At 46.6% G+C, this 24961-nt stretch overlaps 1 protein-coding gene and 1 long non-coding RNA gene across 7 annotated transcripts in view; one reads left to right on the plus strand and one right to left on the minus strand.

Annotated features, from left to right (window-relative positions):
- Window positions 1-24961, minus strand: part of LOC117308348 (uncharacterized) — a 75280-nt gene that overhangs the window by 49706 nt on the left and 613 nt on the right. The gene's annotated exons all lie outside the window — the stretch shown is intronic.
- Window positions 24186-24961, plus strand: part of HM13 (histocompatibility minor 13) — a 41321-nt gene continuing 40545 nt past the window's right edge. For 2 of the 6 annotated variants that reach the window (XM_033841371.2, XM_033841373.2), the window contains exon 1: window positions 24188-24474. In XM_033841371.2, coding sequence (XP_033697262.1) covers window positions 24292-24474 — 183 coding nt within the window. In that variant the 5' untranslated portion in view covers window positions 24188-24291. Of the gene's footprint in view, window positions 24475-24961 lie in introns of all 6 variants that reach the window. The other 4 variants (XM_073792840.1, XR_004522320.2, XM_073792842.1 and 1 more) reach the window with 4 other exon arrangements.

Raw genomic sequence — 24961 nt, forward strand, 5'->3', positions numbered from 1 at the left:
TTGCCAGGATTCCAGCCCAGGCTTGTGAGGCTAGAGTCTGTGGCCAGCTTATCCACAGTCCTCTTGGAGAATGTGACAAAAAACTATAGACTCCCAGGGAAATGGACTTTCAAACACAATTTTGCACACAATTGAAAGGGGGCAGGTGGACTCCATGAAACTCAATCCATTAATCCCCGGGATGGACCCCCGATTTAGTCCGACTCATTCCGTTTTCTAACTTTGGAAATTGAAGCCCAGAGAGGGGAAGTGAGCACCCCAGAGTCGCCCAGCCAGTAAGGGTAAGGACCAGACCTCAGGGCCCAGCCTCCTCCTATGTCTGTGTGGGAAGTAGGAGGTAGTGAGGCACCATGGCTGGGGATGGGCCTTGGGGGTCAGGTCAGGAGTTTCCAGCATAAGGGGAAGTGGTGTCACTACTTTGAGAGGAGAACATGATGCAAACAGTTTGGACCATTGTGTCCCTGATGCCTGACACCCCTGCCCCCAGCCAGCTGCCTGCCCAGATGCCTCAGCCCCCCACGTCGGCCATGTCCCCAGCGGTGACCCCCCAATCTTGCCAGCAGGGCACTGATGGTACTTACTTTCCTATCCCAACTCCAGCCCGGGGAAGGGAAAAGGAGGAGGGTCTTCCCCCACCCTAAGCTGTCTCTGGAGGCCTGTGGTCATGGGGGGAGGGGCTATAGTTGTGGAAAGTTGGCAGAGGCAGCCGGCAGCAGCCCGGGAGAGTGGAAAAAATGATATCAAACCCAGAAAAATGCAGGCCGGATGGAGGGCCCAAGCCGGCCCTGGGAGGTGAGAGGGAGGGAGGGAGGAGGCCCCACAGGCTGAGAAAGGAAGAGGGCCAGGGAGAGAGCGCAGGAGCTGGTTTGGAAAAACCTGGGGACAATCAGCGTGATTCCTTCCTTTCTTCATCCGCAAATATTAACTGAGGGCCTACTAAGTGCAGGGCACAGTGCCTGGTTCTAGGGACATAGTGGTGAAGAAGGAGTAGGGTGTTGCTCCCTGGAGCTCACAGTCTGGTGGGGAAAACAGACTAGAAAACACGTATATGATTAAAAGAATTACAAACTGATAGGGTGCTAAAAATCAGGGTGGTCATGAAAATAATCCTCTTAATTCACAGATGGGGAAATTGAGGGCCAGAAAGGGAGTACCCAAAGCTACTCAGATTGTGGAAGAAATCATTGAGACCAGGATTGGGGGAAGGCAGGGGAGGGAAGAAAGAAAGAAATAGTGCAGACTAGATGCAGGGGTGAGTATGCAGCCAACACAGCGAGACAGCACAGTGGTGGAGGGCATGGGCCCTAAACCAGGGGGTCAGTATTCAACCCCTGCTCTCTTCCATCTCTCTGTGCCTTAGTTTCCCCATCTATAAAATGGGCTTCATGACAATTCCCTCCCTCAGGATTGATGTGAGGATTAAATGACTTAAGATGTGTCAAGTACTTATAACAGTTTCTGTGTCTAGGAAGATTCAGGAAATGCTGGTTCCTGCTATCATATCTTAAAACATTAGGGAAACCAGAGTTTGTTTAGGGTTAGATATTTTGAGACCGTGAAGACTCGCTTGGGAGTATTTGCCCTATTAAGACACTGGAGGACTTTAGGAAACTCTCTTCCCTTCTTGGGCCTCAGTTTTCCCATCTGTAACATAAAGGGATTGAATCTGAGCTTGTAGCATATACTCATGTACTCACACGTTTGCTGTCTGCCTCCCCCACAGGAATGAGAGGTCCGCAAGGGCAAAACCCTTGGTGCTGCTCTCTCCTCAACACCTGCCTCAGTACCTGGCTCATCGTAGGGGATCACTAAATATTTGTGGAATGGATTAATTAACCAATCTGTTAAAGGGCCCTTCCAAACCTGATCTCTCTGATTCTAGGAGTCTGTAAATAAGGCATGGCTGGGAAAGCATGTAAGAAAACCACAATATTCCTCCCAGGGACATGGCCTATTATAGTTTAGAAAGTTCTTTCTCAGACATAAAAACAAACCAAAATAAAAACCCAAAAAAAAGCAAAAAGCTAACTTTGTTTTAGCTCTTTCTATGTGGTAGGCCCCATGCTCCATGCTTGGTACACATCTTCTCATTTTATCATCACCATCTGCTTGATAGGTACCATTTAACAGATAACAGATGAGCACATTGAGGCTAAGAGAACACAAGAAATTTGTCCAAGGCCACACAGCAAGAAAGTGTAGTCAGGATTCACACCCAGATCGGCTGTCAAGAGGCAGGTAGGAACTGCCATCTTCATTGTACAGTTGGGGAAACTGAGGCCCAGAGAAAGAAGAATCTCCCAAGGTCATGTAATAACAACAGCAAACAGTTCCGTCACTCTTACCATGTATCAGGTGCAGTGTTAAGTGCTTTTTGCACATTAAATCCTCAAAACTTCTCATATTATCACCATGCCAGTTTTCAGATGGAGAAACTATAGCAGATACCCGGCCAAGGTTGCACAGTTAGCAGATAGCCAGGATTCGAACCAGGGAAGTCTAGTCCCATGGTGTGAAAGGCTCAACTATATCGCACTGTGCGACGGTACAGCAAGTCCGACGCAGGCTGGTGTCTGCCCAGCGCCCTGCTGCCTGGGCTGGGGGCAGGGTGGAGAACAAAAGCACATTGAGAGTATCCTCAGACGCCAGCTGCGACTTTCCACCTTGAAGGGAGGGCACTGTTATGGAAAAAGTGATAAAGCTCTGGAAAGAGGAATGTCTCCCCAGGGGCCCCAAGTCTCCTCAGAGTTTCCCCCCTCCTTTTGCTTTGGGGGAAGGCCACAAACTGTGCTGTCCTGATCCAGACGAGATGAAGGCCACCTGGATCCCAGCACACCCCAGCCTGGCTACTCAAATACTGAGGATCACTGGCCCTGACGGAAAGTTCCAATTTCTCAGCCAAGGGCACGAAGCTTCCACTCGGGGACCCCCAAGGAATCAGGTTCAGGCTGGAACTCCCTTGTCCTTGGATGGTGAGAAATTCACATCTCCCAGGCACAGCTCAGTCCTTCCTTTACTCAGCAAACTTTGATAAGGGTATGTGCTCTGAAGGAAGGTAAGGAGGGTAGAGAGAGTCACAGCTGGCTGCTTTGTAAAACAAAATGTTTTTAAAGATTAAGAACCTCTAAGCTCTGCCATGACCACGTGACCTTAGGCAAATCAAAATATACGGAGTGAAGGGGCTAGGGTAGAATTCTTTATGCGACTGTCTCAAGAATATTTGAATATCCTAGTTCAACAGCATGAAAAAATATACAAGTTCAGTTTCAATTTCGGCGCCGTCTCCTTCCGTTCAGTTCAGGGTTTAGTTAAAAATAATATTAATGATGGGATGGGAGCTCTGGGTTCAACAGTGTGTGTTGTTTTCCTAGTTCCGTCTGATTCAAGTTCAAGGCTAAGATGGATCGCTGTTCCAGTTTCTGTGCCGCATAGCAAACCACCCAAAGCTTAGTGGCATAAAAACAATCATTTTATTATACTCATAGATTTTGTGAGTCAGGAATTTGGGCAAGGCGAAGTGGGTACTGCTCTTCTCTGGGACCTCGGCTGGGAAACTCACAAAGCCTGGAGCGACTGGAATCATCTCACATGTCGTCTGGAGGTTGATTCCAGCAGTAAAGTGGAGTCTCACCTACAACGTGGACTCTCTAGGTGTCCTGGTGCTTTTGTTTCCTCTTGCTGCCGTAACAAATTACCACAAACTTAACGGCTTAAAACAGCAAATTTATTATCTTATAGTTCTGTCAAATAGAAGTCCAACTTGGGTCCCACTGGGCTAAAACCAAGGTGTCTGCAGGGCTGCATTCCTTTCTAGAGGCTCTAGAGAAGCTTTTGCTTCCTTGCCTTTCTCAGCTGCTAGAAGCCGCTTTCCTTGGCGCTCGCTCCATCTTCAAAGCCAACAATGTCGAGCCAAGTCCATCTCATGCTGCCATCTCTCTGGTTCTCTCTCTTCTGCCTCACTCTTCCACCTTTGTGATTACATTGAGCCCATCCAGACAAACCAGCATAACCTTCCTGTTTTACAGTCAGCAGATTAGCAGCCTGAAATTCCATCTGTGACCTTAATTCTCCTCTGCCGTGTAACATAACATATTCACAGGTTCCAAGACTTCCCTGGTGGCCCAGTGGGTAAGACTCCATGCTCGCAATGCAGAGGACCCAGGTTCGATCCCTGGCCGGGGAACTAGATCCCGCATGCATGCTGTAGCTAAGAGTTTGAATGCCACAACTAAGTAGTCCATGTGCCGCAACTAAGACCTGGCACAGCCAAAATAAATAAGTAAATAAATATTTTTTTAAAAAAACATATTCACAGGTTCCAGAGACTAAGATGTGGACATCTGGGGGAGTCAACCCATGGCAGAATAAAGTGGAGGCTGAAGGAAGGCTGTGGCTGGGTCTTTACTCTCCTCCAACACACAAACTCAGTCTTGTTCTAATGAGTACAGAGAGAAGGCCCTAAAGTAAAGGGGTTCCTTCCTAGTGGGATGTCGGGGGCACTGGGACACTGTCCCCAGAGTCTGACCTTGCCTCCCTTCCTCAAACCCATGCCTCTCTCCAGGATCACCAGTTTCTTCAAGCCTGCACTGGGCAAATCTCCACCCACCTTTCAGAAAACACTACTCCTTACCGACAGATATAGGTCTTGCCTCAGAATTATCCCCCACCCCACTTCAGAAGTCTGAGTTATTGGGGCTGGATTAAGACTCCAGGTGCCCCAGCAGGGCAGTCAAGGGTGTTCTTAGCTCTTCTAGTCTTACAGAAGAGTCCAGAGTAAGTGTGACCACTCCAAACTCAGTCCTCTTCAAGGTCTGCCCACCTGTGTGAATAAGTTTGCATGCCTTTCCACACAGTCAGTTGTCTGTGAATCTTACATGCATGCGTGCACGTATGCACATGTGCACTTTGAATCCGAAACCTAAGCCAGGGGTCACAAATGCAGATGCTCACAGAATCAGGTAATATAAATCAATGACGTAGACTAGGTGACAAACATTAGGGAGCATCAAGGTCTGTGGCAAACTGGAAGTCCTTTCCTACCTAAAAGGAATGACTGAACTAAGCTGCCTATTACTCCTGTTAGGAAATTTCATTTTTTCTAACATATTTCATTTTTTGAAATGAAAAATATTTTTCAGATATTTCATTTTTTCTAAGAAAAGCAGCAAGCCAGATATTTATGTGCAGTATCCCAATTCCTAAATCACTATTGCTAATTCCAATTTTTTTAAGCCCTGGACAGGAGAAGCAAAACATGTCCCCCAGCCAGGTTCTGACCAGAGGCTGACAGTTTGTAACCTCTGGCCTAAACCCAAATAGTGAGAAAGAAATGTATTCTCAGCCATTCCCCAGTCTGCAGGGTCACCTCATACCATGTAGTTAGGACTTAATTATAAAGAACGATTTGTTCTTTTTGTTCAGCTCCTCCCAATCTCCTTTCCCAGAGTGCCTCTTCAGGCCTATTGGGATTCCAAAGGTGCCCAATGCCAAGTGGTACATATTTTTAATTGAACTTTGAATTACATAAATAATACATTTTAATTATAAGGATAAATCAGAAAAACAGAAAACATATGGTAAAAGTAAAAATGCATTTATCTCTTAAGCTGCCCTCAACTACACATGAGAGAAACCCTTATAAGGATATTTTCTAACAGAATGTCCAGAAGTAGACAATTCTAAGGTTGATTCATCAGCCTTAAAATGTCAGGACACTGAATCTGCATCTCCATAATTCTCTAGGCATTTCCTTCATGGTTGCAACATGGCTACAACAACTCCAAGCATCACATCCTCACACCAGTATTACAAGCAAGAATGGGAGGGGAAAGGTCAGAAAGAGGTTTTCTTTTTATCGAGGAGGAAGTTATTCTCCCAGCAGTTTCCTTTCATATCTCACTGGCCAGACTGAGTCTCATGGCCACCTCTAGCTGCAAGGGAGGCTGAGAAAGCAACTAACAGGCAAAAAGGAATGAGATCGCCACATTTGGCTCGGGCCAATAATGGTTCATCCCTTTGCCGCTCTTTTGTGAGCAACAGAGAAGTGGGTAAGGGTTGTTGGATAGCAATTTTAGTATTTTCCACAGAACTCCTTTCATTTCCCCGCCATCCCACTCCCCTCCCCAGAAGTACCCACCATTAGCAGTTTGGAGTGTATCCTTCCCGATTTTTCAGCACACTTAGATATATATTGTAGCAGACATTTGGCCATCTTTGTTTTCTTCCGTACTGTCAGAGTCACAATTTTGCTCTGTTGTTCTCATTTTCATGGGATCAAGAATAAATCCTGGGAATTCCCTGGTGGTCCAGTGGTTAAGATTCTATTGTCTCACTGCCAAGGGCCCAGGTTCAATCCCTGATATGGGAACTAACATCCCACAATCCCCACAGTGCAGACAAACAAATAAATAAATAAATAAAATAAAGACGGACTTACAAACCAGCTATGACCAATGAAATGTGAGGGAAGGTTGGCTGGAGGGCTCTAGAAAAAAGTTTCTTTGCTTTTGAAAAAGAGATGAAAAACAAGCAAACAAACAAAAAAAGAGCTGCAGCAGAAAGGGAGTCCCTTATCTTCTGGTAATTGAAATATATGAACGAGTTGCGTGGAACTGTAGCCACCATCTGGCAATTATGACGGGATCTAGTCAGAAGATGGCAAAGCTGAAAGATGGGAAGTCCCTGAGTCCTTGGTGATGAAGTCCAGCCACCGAATTAGCCAACCCTGAAGCTGCCCCACCTCTGGGCTTGTTATGTAAGATAATAATATGTCTTCAATGTTGAAGCAAGTTACCTTGGGGTTTCTGTGCCGAAGTCAAAATCGTCCATCTGGTACACATATATAGGTTTCTTCGCTTTTTTTCCACATAAATGGGGTCATAGTTATATGTGTTCAGTTGCACAGTTTGCTACAAGGGACTGAAAAGTTGCAAGGGATGAAATCCAAACTAGCGGTGATGGAAACAAAATAGAAGTATTTGTCTCCCTCATGCAAAAGAAGTCCAGAAGCGGGCAGTCCAAGGCAGGCATGGCATTCCACAGTGCAGGGACCCTGGCTCCTTCTATCTTGTGGTTCCACCATCTTCAATCCACTGTGCTGCCCAAGCTGCAGTAGTCACATCCACATTTCAGCCAGCAGGAAGTAGTTAGGAGCTCAAAAAAAAGTAAAGCCTCTCAGGCGATGTACATATCACCTCTGCTTACATCTCATTGGCAGAGCTTAGTCACATCACCACCCTTAATTGCAAAGGAGTCTAGAATACTTTATTCTGAATAGCCATGTGCCAGCTCAAAATCAGGGATTCTAGGGCTTCCCTGGTGGCGCAGTGGTTGAGAGTCCGCCTGCCGATGCAGGAGACACGGGTTCATGCCCCGGTCCGCGAGGATCCCACGTGCCGCAGAGCGGCTGGGCCCGTGAGCCATGGCCGCTGAGCCTGCGCGTCCGGAGCCTGTGCTCCGCGACGGGAGAGGCCACAGCAGTGAGAGGCCCGCGTATTGCAAAAAAAAAAAAAAAAAATCAGGGATTCTATGTTTGAAGGAAAGGTAGAAGAACAGCAAGGGGCAGCAAGCAATTGCTGCCTCGATACTGTACATATTATGTATAATTTGCTTTTTTCACTTAATTTCTCCTGGCTTTCTATCCATGCCAGTACACATAAATCTACCTTATTATTTGTTCTTCTTTTTCTAGCTTCTTAAGATAGAATCTTAGATCAAGTATTTGAGACCTTTCTTCTTTTATAATACAAGCATGTAAAGCTGTATAGAAAAAAAAGCTATATAATTTATATCTAGCTATAAATTTTCCTCCAAGCACTGCTCGAGATGCATCCCACAAATTTTGGTATGTTGTGTTTTCATTATCATTCAGTTTAAAATATTTTCCAATTTCCCCTGTGATTTCTTCTTCCCATAGATTATTCAGAAATACATTGTTTAATTTCCAAATATTTGAGGGGTTCCTATAGGTGCTTTTTGTTGTTGATTTCTAATTTAATCCAATTGCAAACTTGAGAGTGGTTTTGTATATAGGGTCTATCATAATCCATGTTCCATGTACACTTGAAAATAATCTGCATTCTGCCATTGTTTGGTGTAGTCTTCTAAAAATGTCAATTAGGCCTAGGTGATTGAAAATGCTGTTAGAGAAAAACATAGGCAGAACACTCTATGACATAAATCACAGCAAGATCCTTTTTGACCCACCTCCTAGGGAATGGAAATAAAAACAAAAATAAACAAATGGGACCTACTTTTGCACAGCAAAGGAAAACATAAACAAGATGAAAAGACAACCCTCAGAATGGCAGAAAATATTTGCAAACCAAGCAACTGACAAAGGATTAATCTCCAAAATTTACAAGCAGCTCATGCAGCTCACAATTAAAAAAACAAACAACCCAATCCAAAAATGGCCAGAAGACCTAAAAAGACATTTCTCCAAAGAAGATATACAGATTGCCAACAAACACATGAAAGGATGCTCAACATCACTAATCATTAGAGAAATACAGATCAAAACTACAATGAGGTATCACCTCACACCAGTCAGAATGGCCATCATCAAAATATCTACAAACAATAAATACTGGAGAGGGTGTGGAGAAAAGGGAACCCTCTTGCACTGTTGGTGGGAATGTAAATTGGTACAGCCACTATGGAGAACGTATGGAGGTTCCTTAAAAAACTAAAAATAGAACTACCATGCGACCCAGCAATCCCACAACTGGGCATATACCCTGAGAAAACCATAATTCAAAAAGAGTCATGTACCATAATGTTCATTGCAGCTCTATTTACAATAGCTAGGACATGCAAGCAACCTAAGTGTCCATCCACAGATGAATGGATAAAGAAGATGTGGCACATATACACAATGGAATACTACTCAGCCATAAAAAGGAATGAAATTGAGTTATTTGTAGTGAGGTGGATGGACCTAGAGTCTGTCATACAGAGTGAAGTAAGTCAGAAAGAGAAAAACATATACAGTATGCTAACACATATATATGGAATCTAAAAAAAGGTTCTGAAGAACTTAGGGGCAGGACAGGAATAAAGTTGCAGACATAGAGAATAGACTTGACGGGGAGGGGGAAGGGTAAGCTGGGACGAAGTAAGAAAGTGGCATGGACATATATATACTACCAAATGTAAAATAGGTAGCTAGTGGGAAGCAGCCGCATAGCACAGGGAGATCAGCTCGGTGCTTTGTGACCACCTAGAGGGGTGGGATAGGGAGGATGGGATGGAGACGCAAGAGGGAGGGGATATGGGGTTATATGTATACATATAGCTGATTCACTTTGTTATAAAGCAGAAACTAACACACCATTGTAAAGCAATTATACTCCAATAAAGTTTTTTTAAAAAATCAATGAGATGTTGAAATAATGCTATAGCCTACAAGAAAAGTTCTTATAAAAATTCATTTTGGGGCTTCCCTGGTGGCGCAGTGGTTGAGAGTCCGCCTGCCGATGCAGGGGACGTGGGTTCGTGCCCCGGTCTGGGAAGATCCCACATGCCGCGGAGCGGCTGGGCCCGTGAGCCGTGGCCGCTGAGCCTGCGCGTCCAGAGCCTGTGCTCCGCAACGGGAGAGGCCACAACAGTGAGAGGCCCACATACCGCAAAAAAAAAAAAAAAAAATTCATTTTGTTGCAAAAAAAGAAAAAGAAAATGCTGTTCAAGTCGTCCATATACTTAGTGATTTTATGTCTACTTGTTTTATCCTGAGAAAGGAGTGTTGAAATCTTCAGTTATAATTGTGATATGTCTTTTTCTCCTTTCAGTCTGTACATTTTTTCTTTAACTTGTTCTTTTCACTGCTGCAAAATATTCCACAGTATGGATTACATACTTTACCAATCGAAGGTGAGTGAATTTAGGTTAGTGTAACTGTTTTACAAACAGTGCGGCAGTGAATATTCTTTTTTTAAAATATTTATTTATTTATTTATTTGGCTGTGCCTGGTCTTCATTGCAGCGAGCGGGATCTTTTAGTTGCAGCATGCGAACTCTTTGTTGCGGCATGTGGGATCTAGTTCCCTGACCAGGGATCAAACCCGGCCCCCTGAATTGGGAGCATGGAGTCTTAACCACTGGACCACCAGGAAGTCCCTTTAGGGTTTATTTGGTTTTGTTTTTTTGTTTGTTTTAGGCAGTGAGTATTCTTGCACTTAGAGGAGAAATTACTGAATTCACATTCACTGAGTCAAAGGGCATGTACGTTTTACATTTTGACAGACTGCCAACTTGCCCTCCAAAAGGGCTCTTTTTGTTTATATTCATATCAACAGTGCCCAGTTCCCCACATTAGATGTTACCAGTTCCTATACTGTAATTTTTTTTTTTTTTTTTTTTTGCGGTACGCGGGCCTCTCACTGTTGTGGCCTCTTCCGTTGCGGAGCACAGGCTCCGGACGTGCAGGCTCAGCAGCCATGGCTCATGGACCCAGCCGCTCCGTGGCATGTGGGATCTCCCCGGACCGGGGCACGAACCCGTGTCCCCTGCATCGGCAGGCGGACTCTCAACCACTGCGTTACCAGGGAAGCCCAAGTATATTGTAATTTATAGGAAACATATATATTTGGTCATTCAGACAACCAAAATATATTCCTCATGTGTATTTGGTCTTCATCCACAGTTCTTGCCTCATAGCTCCCAACACCCTTATAAATGATAAGAGCAATGGGAGCGTGTTTTGTTATAATATTCGATCTCTTGTCCTCAGTTCCAGAAAACTACTTCAGAGCTATAAAGGTGAAATGGGTGGCTTGTTATCCATAACAAGCCCCTTTCTGCCACAGCTGTGTTGATGTTCATAAAGGTGACTTTTGGAAAGCACCTAAGGATTGGGGCTGGTTGCCAGGGGAACCAACCCTGAATAGAGGGGTGGAACTTTCAGTCCCACCATGTGATTTCCTAGGAGGGGAGAGGGGCTGGAGTTTGAATCAATCACCAATGGCCAATGAGTTAATCAAACATGCCCAGGTGAAAGCCCAAAAGAAGGGAGTTCAGAGAGCTTCCAAGTTGGGGAACCAGACCACTTCCACGTGTCCCCGTGCTGGGCCCCAAGACCCACGAGGACAGAAGTCCTTTGTTCAGGACCTCACCCTATGCACCTCTTCATCTGGCTGTTGATTTGTGTCCTTTTAATATCCTTTGTAATAAATCAGTCATCTAGTGAGTAAAAGGTTTTCCTGAGTTCTGTGAGCCGTTCTACCAGATTAATCAAACCCAAGAACGGGGTCATGGGAACCTCTAATTTATAGCCAGTCAGACAGAAGTACAGCTAACAACCCGGCATCTGCAGTGGAGGGCTGTCTTGTGGGACTGAGCCCTGTACCTAGGAGATCTGATGCTATCTCCAGGTAGATGGTGTCAGGATTGACACCAGCAGGGTATCCAAGAATTGCTTGTTGGTATGGGGAAGCACACACACACACACACACGTTGGAATTGGGTCTAGGAACCCAAAAGACCAGTCTTTTCTCATTTGATGTTCTCTCAGGGGCAGGATGAGGGAAGGCTGGGGGGAAAAAGATGTCTCATCGTTTACTTTGCATTTCTCTGATTCTTCTGAAGTTGAGCAATATTTCTCTCAATGAGTGTGCCTATTCGCTGCCCAAAATCCCAGTGAAACTTTGAAATTACAGCTTCCAAGGACCAGATTAAATTTTTAGCCTAGGTTACTCCACTCTTCATTATCTGCCTGGAGTAGAGGGGTGTTCTTTCTTCCAGATACCAGAGCTGTTTCATTAATCTTCACAACAGTAAGAGACAACACCATCTTACAGATGAGGAAAACTGAGGCTCCGAGTGGCTAAGTATTTTGTCCAAAGTCACTCAGTTAGTAACCTGCAGAGCTAAGGATTAAAACAGCAATGTCTGACTCCCAAGCCTGCTTCCCAGCATAGCTAGCTCATTTCACAGATTAGGAAACTGAAGTCCAGGGAGACAAAATAACATATAAAATTAAATGGTGAGCGAGCAGCAACCAGTTGACCAAATATTTCCCCTCCTTCCAGGTCTGGGTGACCAGCTGCAGAAGAGACAAGAGAGTGGAGGCAGGGACAGCCACCCAGCAGAGGAGTCAAGAGCATGGAAAATGTCTCTTTCAGCCAATTTTCCTGAGGAACCCTGGCTGAGGCTCAGGGCTGGGAATGGAAAGTGTGCAGGGAGGAGGCGGCAGCCGCGTCCATCCCCATCCGGAGAGGCTGTTTGCAAAGTCCTGCTGGGAGATGCAAGGAGGGGAATGCAGGGGGAGGGGGAGTAGACCCGGGAGGCCAAAGATCTGGCATCTGCCCAGAGCCTCGTCTCCTGGGAGAGGAGGAGCAGGCGTCCCCCGAGCTCCCCACTTCCTCCTTGGGCTCTCTCCCTCTGCCAGCTCCTGCTGTGCCCTGCCCGCTTGTCTGGGCATCAGCCATCCTAGAACTGAGACACTGGCAAACCCGACTCTCTGGGGACTGTGCACAGCTGACTCAGGGAGGTGCAGTGGCCAGGAAGAAGGACTGGTCTTTCTCTTGGAGATCTTGACCAGTGCTGGGCTTGAAAGCCATTGGCTTCATCCGTGCAGCCCCTCTGCCTGGAAAATCTCCCTTTGCTACTCACAGTGCCTGCAATTCCACCATTATAGATTTGACCAAGGCTGGTGTTCAGCCAGTATGCAAAGTATGGCTGTACCAGTTGTCAAAATATTTGGATACATTCCTACTAGTTGTTAAGAACCCCTGTCCCGAATGTCCCCCAAGTATCCCCCAAGTAATGGCCACTCCAGAGCTTCCTCTGGGACCACGCAGACCTCCCCACTTACAACCACTGAAGGGGTAATCCCTGCCATAGCAGGGCCGTCCAAGACTGTGTGGATATGTTGGTGAGTGACAGTCATAACAGTTGTTAACACTTTTCATATCATTCCTAGAAACAACACTTTCACTTATAAATTTGTCCCTTGTTTAAAGGCAAATTGATACAAATTTAGAGGTGAAAGGGCCTTGTGCAAACTCTTCATTTTCCAGATGGGGAAACTAAGGCCCAGAGAGAAGCAGAGACTTGCCCAAGGTCACACAGCCTGTCAGCATAAGCGAGGACAATAGGACACAGGTTCCAGACTCCTGACAACTCCCTGGGTGTCAAGTCATCTGGCCCCACAAACAGTGAACTCTAGCAGGTGATGGAAGAAGGTGACAGGGAGGAACCTGTCCTAAGACAGAACTGAGAACCAATCACTTGACTCTTGTACCTGGTAATTATAGTCTTGGCAACAGTCTCCTTGGTCACTATCGCCACAGAGATAGTTGTCATGGCAACCACCAGCCAGGGCCCCAACTTCCTGACACCAAGAGCCTTAAGATAAACCCAGAAGCAAGTTTGTTCCATAGCACTGACCCAGATCAGAGCTCCAAGTAGGAAAGAAACTTGCCCAACATCACACAGCAAGTTGGTGATGAAGCCAGGTTTCCTGAGTCCCCAGCCCAAGGCTCACAGCTGCCCCGCCCTTTCTGTGGCTGACACCCCCACCCCTGCCCCTGTTTTTTTGCCTGCCTTAGTGCTTCCCATATTTCTTCGACCCTCGGTCAGGATCTCCTTCCCACGGCATCTCACCCTTGGCTGCCTGTCAGCCACTCATCTTCCTGGGAACAGGCTGACATGAGCTTAGTGTAGGCCCCATCACAGGGGTTTTCATCATTAGCTGGGGCTCCCTGAAGACTGGAAAGCCTTCAACACCCTCTGCCCCCCCCCAGAAGAAATGATCTCCAATGGTGGAATTTCAGGCACTGTTAGCTCAGCATTGAGGAGCTCTTTTTGGGCAGTCAGGCCCTGCGTGATACCAGACAGAGCTGCCTCATTGTGGAGAGAGCTCTGGGCTGGAAAGCCGATGGCCTGGATTCTAGCCCTCCCCGCTCTGAGTCTGACCCCTGTTTTGCTTTATTCAAGTCCCTTCTTTTCTCTGGGACTTGTATCCTTCCAGAGAGATGGGGATGAGCATACTGTCCTATAATCGCCTCCATCACCACCACCATCCTGAGGCTGCTGGGGACCAGATGAAATTTGGCGTCGTAGTATCACCACATAAGGGGTAGTGTGGTTTAAAGAACTTGCCTACCTTCCTGTTATCTTCTTCTAGAATTATGGAATCTCAGGTTTGGAAGGATGGTCCCCACATAGGGAAGAGCTTGAGCAAAGGCAGGGAGGCCGAAAAGAATCTAGGAACCTCTGAGTAGTCTGTGTGTTGAAGTGTAGGGTGTACGGCTGGGAATGAAGAGAGGAGGCTACAAGGAGAGGCCAGAGGTGATGGAAAAGGATCAGTCACACCAGTCCCAGGTGTGCGGACATTGTCCCATGCACCTCAGGGACTCACTGAGTGCTCTGAGACAGTCCCCTGCCTGGGTCTGACCCACGTAATTCCAATACTGTGGGATACAACTATGTAGGATGAGGGACAGCCTGGAGGCAAAGAGAGCAAAGAGACCAGGGAACCATTCATCCATTCATTCAGTGAGTATCTGTTAGACACAACCTGAGCTGTATGACCTCATGCAAATTATTTGGCCTCTCTGCACTTCAGATTCCTCTTGTGTGAAGATGCCTGCCCACAGAAGGGGTGGTGTGAGGCTCAGATGAGTCAGTTAATACATACATGTAAATGTTAAGCACAGTGCATAGGAATAAATGTGTGTTATAACACTCCATAAATGTGTGTTATAATTATGATGATTATTGAGCATCTACTATGTGCCTGGAACCCTCTAGACAGTAGATGTACAGTGTGAACACTGGTAAACACTGTACATTATTCTGCCCTCAAGGGGCTCATAGTCTAACAGAGGAGACAAACACAAAACAGAAAACTTCATAAAAACAGAAAAAATAAAAATAATTACAAATTGTTGCAATCAGATGTAAATCTTAACCCCCAAACTCAGGTGGGCAAGGAATATTCATTTCTCAAAAACCAAGTTAAGTTCTACTATTCCCCTATACTTCTGGACTGGAGGGAAATTCAGTCTTCATCCTTACTGGAGGCTGCTCCTGCCAGGGACAGGGAGGGAAGCCAGGGGGCTCTCAGTAGCTCTGGACCATGTGGGGCTTCTAACCACAGTGCCCAAGGCCTCAAGGACACCTGAGTCCAGCAGCCCCTGCTTCTAAGCCGAGGAGGGACCTGGGAGTCTTGCTGGAGGCTGGGATCACCAGGACTGGGTCCAGCCTCCCCACGCCCTGTCCATTCATCCCCACAGTCTGGCCAAGAAGGGGGAGGATCCCCTGACCCCAGACTCCACTGATCTTCCTTCAGTTCACAGCCTCCAAGAGCTCCTTCCTCTCCCCTGTCCTTGACCTCAGAAAAAATGAGCACTCTCTCTACACCAAAGGTTTGCAAACTCTGAGTCTCCAAGAGACAAACTGGTAACCAAAAAATAAAGTGTGAGACTTGGTGACTGGAGAGCACAGGTCCCACTTAAAGGGGGCAGCACAGCTCAGCTCACCAAACAGCCATAAGGCAGTGTTGCCCAGTGGTTAGGACCCCACATTCTAGAGCTATGCTGCCTGGGTTCAAATTCTGATGCTGCTGTCTACTGTCTGTGAGTTCTTAGGCCAGTCACTTAACCACTCTGTGCCCATTTCCTTAACCATGATAAGGAATAATACTCGTACCTCCTGTACAACAACTTCCTGTGAGAAAGCACTTTGAACAGTGCCCGACATTAGTAGGTACTCAGTAACTATCAGTGCTCATCTCATGAAAATGCAGGGCTGAGACTGCCAGATCTTCTAAATATTCAAGGAAATCCAAATATCCAAATTTTCATTTTGAAATTGCTGTTTTTTAACTTTGGCAACTGAGTGAAGACAGTTGTTAAACCTTGGTGAAGGGCATACAGAACACCTCTATGAACAGGATAGGGCCTAGGAAACGCAGTTTGCAATATCTGCTCTATGATGTTTAAACACATAGAAAATGAAGCCAGAAAAGAAAGAGTCAGAGGCAGTTTCTGCTGTGAACCCCGTGACCAAACCTCTCCTAACCAAGAGATACAGGAAGGGGAGGAGAAAATAGAGGGGAAAAAATTAACATATCAAATTATCCTGGTAGATAGCGCATTGCACATTGAAGTGCTGTGTGTTATGAGGATTTTTTTTTTTAAGTAGCTGAGAAAGAATAGGCAAGGTTGTGGGGAAGGTAATGTATAAGGTGTCACCCGTGATAAGGAGCTAGCTTAACAAACAATCAGGAAGAGAGAAGATGGTGGGCGGAGGGGGAACAGCCTATGCAAAGGTCCTGAGGCATAAAAGCGCTTAATGCAAAAGAGGAGAGTGGTAATGGATGAGCCGGATATGTAGGCAGGGGCAGTGCATGCAGGGCCTCAAAGGCCACGGTGAGGAGCATGAGATTATTTTAAGGGCCATTGGGAGATATTGAAGGGTTTCAAGCAAAGAGGTATGATACAGAGTTGACTTCAGGAGACAAATTAGGAAACTGTTAAAATAGCCTGGGAGAGACGATGTGGCCTGGATTGGCCAGCAGCCTTGGACGTGGACAGCCCCAGATTTCTGAGTCTGGATTGGCCTCAAAATCAGAGGCTGGATTTAAGCCTCAAAGCAAACCCGCTGCTTTTACATCAGCCAGGTAGTGGCCTTCCCATAGCCAGTGTCCCCCAGGCCCATCTTGGACACCCCCATTTCACCTGGACTGAATCTGTTAACTGGCCTCAGCTGCCCTCTGCTGGCAGAAGAGGGCACTAGAGCAAGGGGAGCAGCTGCTTCCCAAAGCTGCGCAATTCTCAATGAAAAGGTCGCCTGGAGGGCTGGGATAGGGAGGGTGGGAGGGAGGGAGACGCAAGAGGGAAGACATATGGGAACATATGTATATGTACAACTGATTCATTTTGTTGTAAAGCAGAAACTAACACACCATTGTAAAGCACTTATACTCCAATAAAGATGTTAAAAATAAAATAAAATAAAATAAAGTACTATAAACTGTGGGGAAAAAGAAAGAGAATACCTCACCAGCACCCATCTTCCCCGTCTCAGTTAGTAGAATCTCTATCATCCAGTAGCTCAATTCAGAAACCCAGGACTCAGTTCCTCCTTCTCCCTCACTCCCCATCAGGGAGTCCTTTTGACTCTACTTTCTGAATAAAATCCTAAATCAGAAATGTCCTAAATATATCGAATCACGTCCACTTTTCTCCATCTCCACCAGACACACCCTAGCCAAAGCCACCACTATCTCTTCTTTGGCCGATTTGTTCACTGTCACTCTTGTCCTGCCCAATCCATTTCCCACTCAGCAGGCAGAGTGCTCATGGTATACTCTGACTCCAAAATCCTTTCTCCTCAGTGTATAGCTCCTCATACCATTCAATGTTGAACCAAATAGGGAAATCCCTGATATACACACAGCCCCATCCACCCTGGGCACTCTGCAGGCATGGAAAATCTTATGAAGATTCAGGAGAACAGAGGTGCTCATAGCCGAGCCTTACAAACGCACTTGCCCGCCCACCACCGGGAATTTTCCCCTCTCTCCACGTGGTGTCCCAGCCTCACCATCTCACTGGCTCCTCTCCTTCCTCCATCCTCCCCTTCATTTCTGTCTGTCTCATTCTCTCCCTCCCACAAATTCCTTATCATTTCTAATGCAAAGCACATTTGCCATCTCTGTTTATTTGGCACCTGCCAGTGAGGGCTCTTGGGGTCTCACATTCCCCTCAAGCAGATTGTCAAGGTTGTCTTCCCATACTATACATATACACAGTTCCCTCCCCAGGAAAAACACCTACCAAGACAATAACATTTTCACCTGAGTACAGCGTGGTGCTAACATTCTATGACTAACATTCCATCATTCCAGCATCCTATGGTGTGGCCTGAGATTACTAAAATCTCCGCTGAGCCCAGACTCAGACCATGTAATGGATGCTTCGTCCCCCACAGAGGACTTGTGTCGGTAGAACTGGACACCCTGACCACAAGGGAGCCTCCGGGCTCCTGAGGCAAATCACAGCATGTTAACTCAGCTCATGGGGGCTGCCACTGTAGCGCACAGATATGCTGTGGAAGAAAACAAAGACACAATGCAGAGAAAGGATCCTGGCAATATAGACATCCTGGTTTTCGGGGGCTAACCAAGGTCCAGCTCTGTCCCTGCCTGTCCTGTCCAGGGGTTGGTTTTTCACCTCTTCCTTGGAGCCTATACATTCCCGCTTTTGCCTAAAGTGCATCCGGCTGGCCTTCCTGGTTCCACCAACCACAGCGCCCTGACTCGCCGTCAGAGGCACTGCCTTTCCCTTGGCAAACCCAGCCTCTGTCCCCAATCCAGCGAGGAAGAAAGGGAACTGTAAGTGACAACTTTTTCTTTAGTCTTCAAAGATCTTTTATTTCCTTTTTGAATGTCAGGAGCAGAGGGATGGGTTCATCACACTCATTCCTTCATAGTAGACCATCATCACTCTTTTCCCCAAGGCCCTTGTTTTACTTTACTTATGTACATATTTTGTTTGTTTTAATTACCAGTTCCCACCCTCATTCCCATCCCTCTATAGGCAACCATTCTAGTGTGCTCAATATGTATTCTTTAATATGTAAATATCCTTGTTAGATTTGCAATGTTGCTATGTAATATGTACTTTTAAAATTTATTTTATTGTAGTATAGTTGATTACAATGTTGTGTTAATTTCTACTTACAGCAACATGATTCAGTTATACATGTGTACATTCTTTTTCATATTCTTTTCCATTAGGGTTTATCAGTGTGATATGTGCCTTTTTTTAACATTTTGTTATTTATTTTATTTATTTATTTTATTTATTTATTTTTGGCCACATTGGGTCTTTGTTGCTGTGCGCGGGCTTCCTCTAGTTGCGACAAACAGGGGCTACTCTTCATTGCGGTGCGCGGGCTTCTCATTGCGGTGGCTTCTCTTGTTGCAGAGCACGGGCTCCAGGCACATGGGCTTCAATAGTTGTGGCACGTGGGCTCATTAGTTGTGGCTCGTTGTGGCTCATGGGCTCTAGAGCACAGGTTCAGTATTTGTGGCACACAGGCTTAGTTGCTCCGTGGCATGTGGGATCTTCCCGGACCAGGGCTCGAACCTATGTCCCCTGCACTGGCAGGCAAACTCTTAACCACTGCGCCACCAGGGAAGTCCCTGATATGTGCTTTTATTTTTTTATTTTATTTTTTTCCTGATATGTGCTTTTAATCTACATAAATCATATCACACATTTTTCTTAATGCTCAGCTCTATGTTTTAAAGGTCTACACATGTTGATGAGGGTAGGGGGATTATGAGAGATGCAGTTGCTGCCCACCCAGATCCCCTTTACCAGACATAGTGGCCTGACCACCAGCTGTTGTGAGTATTGGTTAAAAAACACTCACGAAAAAAAAAAAAAAAAAAAAAAAAAAAAAAACACTCACGGCTGCCACCTTCTCTGGAGAATTGCCCTTGGTCAAACAGAAGCCAAATGGCCAGGGAGACTCCCCGCCTCCCTCCCTGACCCCTAGACTTGGCCAGTGACTGACAGATACAGGATTACAAGAGGCCTCAAGGCGGGAACAAGTCTGTGGCACACTTTGTGCCACAGAGATCCCCATGAGGTCATGCTGGAGCGAGTCCCCCGGCAGAGACCCCATCCTCACTTGGCCTTTTTTTTTTGCCCGTCGCGGAGCACAGGCTCCGGACGCGCAGGCTCAGCGGCCATGGCTCACGGGCCCAGCCGCTCCGCGGCACATGGGATCCTCCCGGACCGGGGCACGAACCCGCGTCCCCTGCATCGGCAGGCGGACTCTCAACCACTGCGCCACCAGGGAAGCCCCTCACTTGGCCTTTTATCTCCTGCCTTCCTTCCTTCTTCCCTTCCTCCTAAGGACACTCCCCACCAAAGGCAGTTAAACAAGAATCCTCATCTCTGGCTCTCTGACCTATGAGAGTGACCGTGCATTATCCTCCAAACTGGTACACATTTGAGAATGCAAGGGGTTCTATTAATAATCAGCCAGCGCAATCTTATGATAAACCATGATGGAAAAGAATATTAAAAAAAAGAATGTATATATATGTATAATTGAATCATTTTGCTGTACAGCAGAAACTAACACGACATTGTAAATCAATGAAAATATTGAAAATAAAAATTTAAAATATTGAAAAAATATTGAAAATATTGAAAAAATATATATTGAAAAAAAAGTCATCCAGGGAAAAGGGCAGAAGACATGACTGTCCTGACTGCACTGACCGGGCAGGCACTTGGCTCGTCGCTTCTCATTGTTGCCTAGTATCCCATGGCATACGCCCAGCACACTTTGTCTATTTGTTCCTCAGGGACACACACCTAGGTTCACTCTAACTTCCTGCTACCACCAGGAAAAAAAAAAAAAACTGCAGGAAAATCCTCAGACATGTTCCCTAATAGACCTGTGTGAGAATTTCTCTAGGATGATGGAACTGAAAACACAAGCTACATGAGCAGTTTTAGCCTCCAAAAAAATCTTCCCAAATGAGAATTCCAGTCTTACTGTAAGGAGGTATAGGGGCACAGAGAGTGTTTCACCCTGTTCCTTCTATCTTAGTAAAACCCCTGTGGCGCTTACTGCCGGCTCCACACTGCTAGAAATACAGGAGTTCCCTGAAGTTCCCTGAGGAAATCACATTTGACTCAAGCTTTGAGGAATGAGTAGGGGTTAACCAGTGTTGTGAGGAAAGATAAACATGGTTAGGTGGAGGGAACAATAAACTCATTCCTTCACATATAAATATTTATTGAGCACATATATTTAAAGGTCCTGTAGCCTCAGTAGGTAATTTAACAGTAAACATTTACACAGTTTTACTGCTTCCCTGCCCATTCTCTCCCAAGAATCAAGAACACAGGATCACCTGGGCTCCTGAGGCAGGACTATACCTCCTACAAATACAGTGGATCTCCTACACCAGCATTTGTCCAACTAAATGTGCACTTAGATCACCGGGACATCCAGTAGGTGTGGGTGGGGCCTGAGATTCTGCATTTCTGATAGGCTCCCAGCTACTACTACTAGTCTGGGGATCACGCCCTGATTAGCAAGGTCCTGCAGAACCACGATACCGTTATCACTCCCAAACAATCCACATTCAAATTTCCCCACGTGTCCGAAAATTTTCTTTATAGCCTTTTTAAAAATGTTGTGATCCAGGATCCAATCAAGGATGATAGATTACATTTGCTTTTCCCCTCCCTTCATTGTCCTTTCATCTACAACATGGATTTTTTGGTTTTTTTCTCTTTCATGGCACCAACATTTTTGAAGAGTTCAGGCTAGTTGTTCTGAATATGCCACAGTCTGGCTTTTTCTTATTTTTCCTGATGTTTCCTCATGAGTAGATGCAGGTTAAACATGTTTGGCAAGAAGACTACGCAGGTGATGTGTCCCCCGCATTGCATCACGTCTAGTCATTTTGTCCCATCCCATTCGGTGATGCTAAATTTGATCGCTTGGTTAAGGGAGTATCCACCAGGTCACTCCACTTTAAAGGGAAGTTTTTCCTTTTATAAATAACTACTAATCTGTGGGGTAAATTGTGTGACTATCCTGTCCCTCAAAAACCTTTCTCCCAAGGGTTAGCATCCACTAATGATCCTTGATTATTATTTTAAGAATTATTTAAGCATGGAATAGTGTGTGTAAGTGTGTGTGTATATGTGTGTGTGCATATATGAGAAAAAAATTGGAAAAACTGAAATCCATTCACAGTGACTGAACACAGTAATAAGAGAAATGGGGTGGGAGTAAGTCTGCATCTTTCTTTGGAACAAGTGTTTGGTAATTTAACTATCCCAGGCTCTAAACAGCCTCCATTATTGACCTCAGCTCAGATCTCCTCTGGGAAAGTAACACCATACAGGAGGCTTGGCAGATGAAGCCTCGGGGCACCACCCCCCCACGCACAAGATTGTCTTATCCCTGTCTCCAGAGAATACCAAGACAGGCTGGTTCCAAGCCAGAAATCCAACCCTCCAGAAGCCTTGACGGGAGCTTTCTGAACTTGAGTCGACCCCTCAGTTCCCTGGGTCATATTCACAGTCTCCCATGAGTGTAAAGGGAGATGGCCAGATCTGCCCCAGACCAAACTAAATCAAGTGCTCAGCCTTGCATGAAGCAGGAGTGTCTCTGATTTCCAATTGTATGCTCTCAGATGAAGAGGCTCGGAGCCATGAGGCCCAGCTGCTGGGCAAATCCTGTGGCCTGAATTATTGATGGATGAATTCATCAGGCACACTGCCTTCACCCATCCACTCAGGTCATGTCCAGTTTATTGAAAAACAGAGCCTGAAACTGTACACCATCTGCCCAGAACTAAGTCACTCTGGTCCAAACTCCTTAACCCTCTTTGTAGCTGGAATATTATAAAGAGCAGAGGCTTCAGAGCCCTACAGACCTGAGTTCAAGTCTCTCCTCTTCCTCTGCTGGACTGTGTGACCTGGCTGGCTAGTTTACCTCTGTGAGCCTGTTTCCTTATCTGCAAAATGGGACTAATCATATCTTACCAGTGTTATTGAGATCAAAGAAAACACCTATAAAGTTACCAGTACAGTGCCTGGCATGAACTAGGCAAACTCCATTATGCAAACTTTAATAGTCTGACTCCTTGCCTTTGTCTCCTCTCACTGTGAACCCTATACGCCAACCCCACCTCACCACCTGTCCAGCTTGGACCAGGCCATGTGATTTTACACTATCAGTGTCACTTATCAACTTATTGCCTCTCTGCTCTAAAACCACTCTTTTTGCCAGCTCTGTGATAATGGAACCTGACCTCGTAAATATTTCTTCCTTGCCAGCTGACATACTTTAAGCCTTTTCAGTAGAGTGTACTAGAGGAACACTGGAGGAGAATGGACCTTCCCTTCCTGGTTCGAGGTTGCCTCACTTCCTGGGTTCCTGGAGAACATGCTTTTTTCCCCCTGCTTGGCGCAGGGTTTCTCCAGTGCTAGGTGCCTGCCGGGTACAGCTTTCATCAATTTGTCTGCTACATACTTTCTCCAGCTCTTAACTAGAGCACCATTAGCATAGCCAGGAGCCCCAGACAGCTTGGGCCTGCACCCAAGTTCAGGTGACTCCTACCTATACCCTCTCCTCACTCCTGGACACACATACACTGGGAACCCGACAGAGCTGGCCATCTGCAGAGCAAGCCACCTGACTTTTGTCCTCTGGAACTGGCTGGAACCACCCTGGCCCAAGCCATATACAGAAGTTCACTAGGTTCCTAGAGAGGGAGGTCTCTCTGAATTACTAATCTCCCTTAAATTACTTAATTTAATTTAATTTAATTTACTTAAATTACTAATCTCCCTCTAAATTACTTAATCTGCAGTGGTTAAGAATCTGCCTGCCCATACAAGGGACACGGGTTCGAGCCCTGGTCCGGGAAGATCACACATGCCGCGGAGCAACTAAGCCCATGCGCCACAACTACTGAGCCTGCACTCTAGAGCCCATGAGCCACAACTACTGAGCCGGCGTGCCACAACTACTGAAGCCCGAGCCCATGCTATGCAACAAAAGAAGCCACCGAAATGAGAGAGCCCACGCACCTCAACAAAGAATAGCCCCCGCTCGCCGCTACTAGAGAAAGCCCGCACACAGCAACGAAGACCCAATGCAGCCTAAAATAAATAATTTTTTTAAAAAAACATGCTATGTAACATATAACTACACACTAACATCCTATAGACTTTGATTTATTTATTTTATTCATTTTATTTATTATCCTCCCAACAACCCCCCGCCACACTAAAAGTGCAAGCTTCATGAGGGCAGGGACGGACTTTTGCCTATATTGTTCCCTTCTGTGTCCCCAGAGCCTAGGACAGTGCCTGGATATGATGGGATACCCAAATACTTAAGGAGTGAGGGAATGATTAAATATTGGATGAATGCCTGCATGAATAAACAAATTCTTAGTTATTAGTGTCCTGGAGTTAAGGAGGTTGACTGGGACTAGGGAATGGGGTCCTCAGGTCTCCCTAGGGATGGATATCCACCGCAGTGGTCCAGTGTTCCTCTCCCTGCTACCAGCAAGTTGCTTAGCAACCGGCCGCCTGTCCCTCCGCCACCGCTAGAGGGCGCGCGGGCGGGGAGACGTGAACGCGCACGCGTGCGCGGCGCAGGCCGGCGAGGGAAGCACGTCACTTCCTGTTTCTTTAGGGGAACGTGGCTTTCCACGCATAGCCCGTCTTCCCTTCTGCGTCTCTGCTGCAGCTGCCGGACCTGAAGTCGGACCCCGAGTGCAGCCTTGCCATGGACTCGGCCCTCAGCGACCCGCATAACGGCAGTGTCGAGGCAGGCGGCCCAACCAACGGCACGACGCGGCCGCCTTCCACGCCCGAGGGCATCGCGCTGGCCTATGGCAGCCTCCTGCTCATGGCGCTGCTGCCCATCTTCTTCGGCGCCCTGCGCTCCGTGCGCTGCGCCCGCGGCAAGGTAGGGTCAGCGGCAAAGCCGGGCGCTGTCCACCTCCCACCCTGACACGGCTGGCACGGACCCTTCCCCCGCCCGCCCTGGACGGGACAGACACTTCCTCTGCCCGGACACTGACCCTTCCCAGCATTGCTCACCACCGCATCCCCAACCCGGGCCCACATCCCGGGGCTGACTTTAGGTGCCCCAGGATCTGGGCACCGATCCGCGAACCGGGTACTGACACCTTTCTCAAATAGGGAGCGGTTTCCACCCCCGTTCGGACCTTGACACATCCCTCCCTCTGTGCACCATGCTGGAAGCACTGTTGGCCGACCCTGACACTGTGATTCGGGTACTAATTGTTTTGAGCCTGCTGGACCCAGCCAGACCAGCCTCACGCTCTGCTCTGGCTGTTCATCCCATCTGGGACAGTCACCCCATCCCAGGCTCTGGGTCAACATCCATCTGTATCTGATGGGGCACTGGTTCTGACACCTCCTGAATAGTA

Source organism: Tursiops truncatus, chromosome 15 (genome assembly GCF_011762595.2).
Source record: "Tursiops truncatus isolate mTurTru1 chromosome 15, mTurTru1.mat.Y, whole genome shotgun sequence".
Lineage (NCBI taxonomy): Eukaryota > Metazoa > Chordata > Mammalia > Artiodactyla > Delphinidae > Tursiops > Tursiops truncatus.